General features: G+C 33.9%; 1 protein-coding gene across 2 annotated transcripts; it reads right to left on the minus strand.

The window, feature by feature from the left end:
• LOC122038291 lies at window positions 1-5,810 on the minus strand. 2 transcript variants are annotated; one of them, XM_042597951.1, is made up of 6 exons: window positions 5,353-5,810; window positions 4,948-5,054; window positions 2,822-2,919; window positions 2,006-2,208; window positions 1,774-1,826; window positions 1-325 (listed from the first exon to the last, which is right to left on the minus strand). In XM_042597951.1, exons 1-6 carry the CDS (start codon window positions 5,753-5,755, stop codon window positions 296-298), a joined length of 894 nt encoding a protein of 297 aa, XP_042453885.1. In that variant the 5' UTR covers window positions 5,756-5,810; the 3' UTR covers window positions 1-295. The 2 variants fall into 2 exon arrangements, with proteins under 2 accessions (XP_042453885.1, XP_042453884.1); XM_042597950.1 differs by having other exon boundaries at window positions 4,936-5,054.
• Between the last annotated feature and the right edge of the window lie 2,380 nt (window positions 5,811-8,190).

Here is an 8,190-nt window from a genome sequence, read left to right on the forward strand (position 1 = left end):
AATGATTCAAGCCCTACATGCATTTATTTGCACTGTGTAATAATCAAATCTTCATTGTTTGGAAAATCAGTCGTCTGCTTACTATCGCACCAAGGAGAGACAAACTAAAAATATCACCATCGAACAATAAAATCTCCGAGTTATTCTACACGACACAATGGAAAACTAGCTTCACAGATAAAGAATCAGGCAAAATTTATAGCAAATGCAGCAAGTAATCAGACAGGAAGAGAGACTGCGAAAGATGGTGTTGAATGGGGGTTTGAACTATCCGTTTAATTTTCCGTATCCCGTGTCAAAGTTTCTCAGCATCACTGTCTAAACCCTGCATAAGTAATAAGAAGGATTTCCAACTTAGCCGCACTTGATGCACGTGCACTAACAATTGGCAAGTTTTTAGTTGGCTTGGAGAAAGAAAGGGAAAAAAAAAATAGGTTGCTTAAATGAGAGCATTAAGTTGAAAACAATGTGTCTCAACCCAAGAAAAAAGAATTAATCCGTAAATTTGTCTGACCTAATTATTGATGTTTATGTTTAAATTAAAAATAATTTACTCGTCTATACTTATAAAAAAATTATTAGTGCAAGATTTTATCTGTGAGAGCAAACTAGGGTATCAATTCATAATCTCCTATGCTTTAAGGTTTTGCACCTCAAACCTAAAATCTAGATCATAATTTAGAATCAATTTTAATCATAGTATGTGAACGTAATGGGCTATACCATCACAATATAGTTTGGAATATCTTACCGAGCATTGGATTAGGTCAGTTCTAATACCAATTGTAAATATGTGAGAGAGCTAATATATTAACTTGTTGAAAACATTCACTAGCCTTCAATGTCTAATCTTAGCCTTTAATGTCTAAAGTTTAGGTTAATGGTATTTTACTCAATTAAACTTGTAAGTTTGTTCATATGACATGACTTTATATGAGACTAAAGTGAGGTGTCATATGAATTATATAAATAAATTCACTCATTACTTCAAGTAGTAAGCTAATGAACTTATGTAATTTCATCAGTATTTAGAACCCATATGTGGCTTAGTTGCATCTGTTAGCAGGAGCATAGCTGCATAGAACTATGTTTCCAAAGCAAAACCCATCATTTGACTCCTATAATGCAGAGTGAGGAAGAACAAAAAAACATTAGTTGAGAAAGATAACAACAAAGTTTAACTATGAACCTCCAAATGAAGCACTAAAAGTTTCATGGGCATTCATTTCAACCGAATGCAACATTAAATGAACAACTTCACTGACTTTAAATGAGATGTTGAATGGGTACCATATGATAAACTATGATCCGTGATCTTGAAAGTTCCTTGCTCAAGCTGCATAAGCATGAGACTGACCACGTAGGACCATATATGGCATATGTAGTCTATATATTCGATTAAAAAATCCTTATTTGGTTCATTTGAACTATTTTAAACTAATCCAAAGTGACTTAAGTCCATGAGATGCCTTGTTTAGTAACTTGCAAGTGCTATAGTAAGTTTTTTTTCAAGTGATTAGATATTAATATTTAATCTCATGTCTGCACATAAGAGGCGTTTGCCTCCAAATATCATTTATGTCTTATGTAGTGGATAGACTGTGTACGACTAGTATATGCTTTTGAAACCTTGCTATGCTCATATCATCACTTTTGGTTGACTATACAAATCAGTACTTTCTCCATAGAACATTGTATTCCAATCACGGATAATAATAATTCTCTAACGAAGTAAACTGGAAGGATTCTGAAATTCTATATGCAATGCCTTACCGAGGTGCTGCCAATCTTACTGAACTCGCCATCCAAATCATCATTGCCATCATCTGTAACAGTGTATAAGTGTGAGCAGAAGTTGTAACCAGCAACTACATAACCTAGAATGACTGAATAATTCTAAAAAAGATCACACTAACAATCAAATAAATTAATTAGCAGAGAAGTATCTTAAGCATATCAAGATAAATGCTGGATTGAAAACAACCATAAACAAAAAACTGCATACCGAAACCCTCCTCATCGCTTCCAAGATCACCCAATAGAAACACATCCAAATCCTCGGGCATCTTTGAGGTGGAAGTCTTCTGCAGGTTTGTTTCCTTTGCTTGTGCTGTTGTAGATGGGAAGGTGGCAGGATTCTCCTTGACACTCTCTAATTGTTTTTGATCTGCTTTCTTCTTTGACTCCTCCATAAACGTCTTCTCATAGCTGTACACAATTCAGATAGTTTAGAGAGTTTGCTGCCAAGGGAATCACAATAATAAATACTATAGGCCCATCAGGATATCCAAATCAACCAATCCCATTTTCTACCGTCTTTTAATTTTCAGGTGAGGAGCGGGGGATGGGAGGGGTTCAATGATATTTAACTTGGTCAACCACTGCATATATGGCGATATGAGTCTTCTTTGGTCATGTCCATTTGCTCTCATATTATTCATGATTTTCTGAATTATGCAATAATGTATTTACACAAAAATAGTGAATGAAAGGGAATTAGAAACATCACTTTACTAGTGGGTTATTTTCTTTGTTGACAATAACAGACAAATATCTGAGTGAAATAATTTTGAATCCTCAAAACAAATTGTTTTTTTTTACCTTCTTCCTGAAACCCGGTTCAATTAGAAAGCATAGAGGGGCAGATTGATATGTAAGAGATACTTTGTTTTGGTATATTTGAGTTTGTTCAACATTAGTGGAAATAACTAGATGTCATAGTGTGCCGTCACTAGCATTTGGTATATTCTCATGTCTTATGACCATGCACATTCCCAAATTTCAATAGGATCACCAGATTTTTTTCAGAGAAGATACTTACGGAGCTACATGACTGTCTACAAGAGAGAAATAAATGTGCCAGAACTTTCTCTCTTTCATATAGCGCGGACATAGCTCATATCTGAACTTTGATATTTCCTGAAGAATAAAAGTAAATTTTCAATAAACTATTAAGAAAAGAAAGAATGTTTAGATAAAACTAGCTTAGAAAGATAGGTAATTGGTAAATCAAATGTATATTTTATTAAGAAAATATACTTGCATCTTCAAAAGGCAAAACCTAAAGCAAGAATAGCTGCCAAGACAAAAATGTCTAAAATCTGGACTATAAATATTAAAAAATTCTCATATTGTAGGGCCTGAGAAGAGTAATCAAAGAATGGATTATGTTCTTCCATAAGTAACTAGCAATAACTTTTGACAGTTTACAGCACAAGTCAAGAATTTTATAATTTGTGAAACAGTCTAGCAGTAATGATGAGAAAGGTTCATTAAACCTACAAAAGTTCAAGAAAGCAGCAATAGTAAAGTAGTGCATCCAATAAGAATGAATTGATAAGCATTTTGGAAAAGATACATTAGTAAATAGGTTAGATAAAATAGTTGAAGCTATCAGCAATATCATCTCTTATTCCAGTTCAGTCTTAGTCACTTTCTAGAAACAAGGAAAAGACTATCAAATTCCTTTCTAATGTTGATCCTGTATTTTTTATGGAGACATTTAAAGACAACCAATAGATTATTTAGTTAGAGCAATTGAATCAATCATAGAATTATAGTTGAAGGTGTAAGAAGTGGAGGGAGAGAATGACCACTCATGTTAATAAGGTAAAAGTAATTCAATTGGTTTGAATATTATTAGTGACATTGTCACGTAGAATCCAATAGAGGGAAAATAATATCCATGTGGCCAATCCCAAACAGTTGGGACTTACACAAGTTGATGATGATGAAATTACAGTAGCATCAAGGTCATATTGAGTATATACAACATCCTGTTGTGAGAAGTGTATGTGAATGTCTTGGAAGCACTAGGTGGCATTCAAAGGCACAACAAAAGAAATTTAAAAGAAGAAATAAGCAATAGTTGTTAGATACCTAATGAGTCAGTTTTTGCTGATAATTTTCTATATATACTGATGACTATCATTCATAACGCCCCAAATGTGTTTGCAAGAAAGTATTGTCATGCATATGAGAAAGACAGAACATCTGTTCAGTTTGGTTCAAAGATGAACAAAGTGATTATGCTAACTTTTGGAATAAGCAGAAATTGATAAAATGTGCAGTAGATGCTTGGACGTACTTGAGAGTATGTCACTGGGGAAGATCAAGTTTCTTAATCCATGGTCAAGGATCGATTAGATGTTCCATATTTAATTGTGTGCCAAGACGGAATCAGAAAAAGGACTTGAAATGATCAACTGAGTTGCAACTGCAACTTCAGATATATTTTCTAGTCAAATTAATCCATCTAATTTGATGCAACATATTATTCACATCTTTTTATTTCTATGCAGCAAGTAATATGAATTTACAAGCAGCAAAACATATGACTAAGGTTCAAAACAATTTCTAATCAATTGCATGCCACTTTGAACTTAAAAGATAATTCTTTTAGTTACACCCAATTTTGCATGTGCCACAAACAATTTAACTAATAGAATTCATTAGCTACATCATGCCTCATAAATAACTCATGAGAGATGCAGTGGTGATTATACTCCACTATAGCAAGGATCTCTTCAAATTTCAAATGCTAATCAGGAAACTATATCACATGCCATCCTGAAAGGTTTACACTGACTGATTGTGAACTTGACAACTAGCACACAATGTCATGGCAAAATTAGCCTCATTGAAAACATACCATTCCTACAATGGCAAATGCAGTGTGTTCGACAGTTGATTTGAGCAACCTATAGTCATGCCTCACCGGTATTTGTCCATCTAAACTTATCCTCCGTTGTGATTCATATATAATAAATTCTACCACTACATGGATTGATTATAGTCAAGATCACAGACAACGAAAAGTCATCCTCTAAAACTAACAATAGAGAAAGAGATGGGGGTCAATATATACCACTGTTGCAAAAAATGAGCAAGTGAAGATATAGGTTAATTTTTTTCTTTTAAAAAAATAAATATTACATATTCAAACACCTTCACTGTCGACAGGACGAGAGTAGCATGTCTTGCTTGCCATTCATTAAGATCTTGCCTTACATTTGATGCTGCGGGGATGGTCGATATGTCTGGTTCTGGTTCATCTACAAAAATAACAAAATGATATAATTAGATATATTCATTAAACTACAAAGACAAACTTTGAAACTAGCAACTGCAATATAAAGCAATTTCGCACGACAACAAAGTTCCTGAAACGCGTCAATGTAATAGCATAAGCGGCATTGCTAACAAACTTACAATAAACGATATTAAAGAATATCATTAAAAGTCAGTACGAAAAATGAAAGAATTCAATGGTTTCCAATACTTTGAAATTTGAAAGCAATGGATAAATTATAAAATCGAGTGACCATAGGATAACAGCGATCTAGCTAGTACCTTGCATGGGAAAATCCCTGAAAGTGCTAATCTGTAGCCCCTGAACGAACTCCTTCAGCTCCTGGGTCACCCCAAATCTGTCGAGATCCGAAGCAGGGTCGGGAGCAACAGCCGCGCTGGATCCCGGCACCAATGCGGATGCAATCGGGATGGGGATGTCGACGGCGATGCTCTTGATTTGGTCAGCGGCTCGGAGGGCCTCGGAACGGATCAGATCGGCCTTCTTGGCGGCCTCTGCAGCCATCTCCTTGGACTTCTTGGCCGTCTCGGAGACGAACTCCTGCGAGAACCTCGCGGCGCCCTGGGTCAGCTCCTGCGAGCGCTTGGCTGCCTCCTTGGAGATCTCCTGCGATCGCTTCGCCGCCTCCTCGGCGAAGACCTTCGCCTTCTGCCATAGATCCATGGCCGATCCCGGCGACCGCTTCCACTTCCAGAGCGCGAGTGAGACAAAAAATTTACTTTTATGATCGAGGAAGAGAGACAGTGTCGGATTCAATACAAAATCACGTTGCGAGATTGACTTTGCAATTCATGCTGACGGTGTCGATTTCATGCGCATAGAAACTCGAACGAACTCTCACATTTTGCCCCTCCTGTTTGCCATTCCACCCTCCAAGTTTTGTAATTTGTTCAAATAACGTACTTACAGTCTTACTTCTAGTACTTATAAAATGTAGGATAAACTTTACCTCTAAGACACTAGATTGAGTATTCATTTTTCAAATAACAAATATAAAGTTAAAAATAATAACAACAATAAATAATAATTAAATTTTTTTCTCAGTAAATGAGGTCGACTATATAAATTTTTTTATACGATTGACTATCTTCTATTATATCATCATCTATATTAAAATAAATTTTACCTTATTTTAGTTAACTAAATCTTTTCCTCATTTGACATACATGTTTAACATAATTTGATGTAAGTCTACATTATAAAAATGATATAAATATATATATATATATATAAAAGATCAACTATATAATAACAATTAAATAAATTATATCACTCATTTTACTAAAATCCTAACATGTATAGATACTTTTATGATTTTATTTTTAAGAACGTACTCCAATTAAAAAAAAAAAAAAGTTGCAAATGTTTCTTCAAAAGAAACCTCTACTTTTTTCATGTTTGGTGAGAAACCCTTTTGAGGTATCATTGCAACCCTCCCGATCGATTTGCTTCTCTTACTTGCAAGGGTTAGACTTTCCATGTAACTTCCAACGCTTCTTAGTTTTAGAGTGAATTTATTGTGTACGTTCATGACGTCCTTCCTAATTTTGGTGCCTTTCTAACTCATTCAATTTAGCTTTCAATTGAATCGTCAAAGGAATTTAGTCTATCTAATGATCATACTCTTATCTCTTATATATGCTATGCAATTCAGGGAGCTTTTGCTTTTTTAAAACTATTTTTTATAGAGATTATTTTAAAATTATTGAGAAGTCAAAGTATACAGTATGAGAAAATAGAAGTCAAAAATTAATATAGGGTCAAGTTTAAATACTTGATAAATAATTGATTCTAAGTTAAATTTTTAGTTAAATAACAACAATATTTTTAAACTATAGATAAATTAATTTTTTTAATTATCTAAATATAATTTTGATACACCATCAATAATAATATGTTTATATAATTTATTATTATATTTTAAATATTATACCAAAATTAAATTTTTATAACATGTTTGAAAAAAATATAAAATTAATAAAAAAATGACAAAATTTATATAAATACATAGAAATATGTATAAAAAATCTGAAAATACAAATTATATAAAAATATAAAATATTATTTGAAAAATAAATTCTTAATTAAATATGATTATTATTTTAAGTTAAAAATATAATGATAATTATGTAAAATGATAAATTTATTAAGAATATAAATATCAATTTTAAATTTTAAATTTTAAATTATAAATAAAAAATAAAAGTATAGAAGAAAAGAATAATATTAAATTTTTATTTAAGTTTTTGAGTAAAAGCTAGAATTAGTATTTCCATACTGTCTCTAGTCGCTTCTGCATTTCTTCTAATCAATTTATGATCAAGCTCGTCGGATCACCTTCGAGCGCTTGATCAACGGTCGTTATCAAAATGCATGCAGATTATCCTCGGACATATCCGGTAAAAAGCAGAAATGTAGTAGGCTATCCTGTAAAAAGTGGAAAAAAAAAATCAAACGAGAATTCGGGACACCGGAACACGCAGTCTATACGACATCGACGCCCCCCGGGCCAACCGATCAGATCGTCAGAGCAGAGGAGAGAGGAAATTAATAGAAGCGAAGAAGAGATGCTAACCTACTTTCCAGGCCGACAAGATGATGATGCTCGTCTTCACGCGTGGCAGCCTCCCTGTCGCCGGAGCCGGTGGCTATCGACGAGCCATCAGTCCGTACTATGTACCATCGACGACAACTTGCCGGCGTGGCGGTCGCCGGCGCTGCTGCCGTCATCGTGGCAGTGGCCAGGTCTACGGGAGCTCATAGTACAATGGCAGTAGTAGTGCCGGCATGAAAAAGACTACACTCTCCTTCCGTGCCTTTTTTTATTTTATAAAAGACCTTGTATTTTATGGAATTAAGACAAGAGCTTCCTGATTAATGATTAAAAATTAAAAATTAAAAATTAAAAATCTTGCCTGTTGTACTTGTCGTTGCGTCTCATTGATGTTGACAGATAACAATAATTAATTTCTCTAAATTATGGGGATTTCGTTAAATATTGAATGGAGGAGTACTTTGTAATTATTTGAATATTATGGACAAGAAGTAAATGTTGTTGCAGATCAGGCGGTCCATATAAACACAACATCAGCTACCTC

Source organism: Zingiber officinale, chromosome 1A (genome assembly GCF_018446385.1).
Source record: "Zingiber officinale cultivar Zhangliang chromosome 1A, Zo_v1.1, whole genome shotgun sequence".
NCBI lineage: Eukaryota > Viridiplantae > Streptophyta > Magnoliopsida > Zingiberales > Zingiberaceae > Zingiber > Zingiber officinale.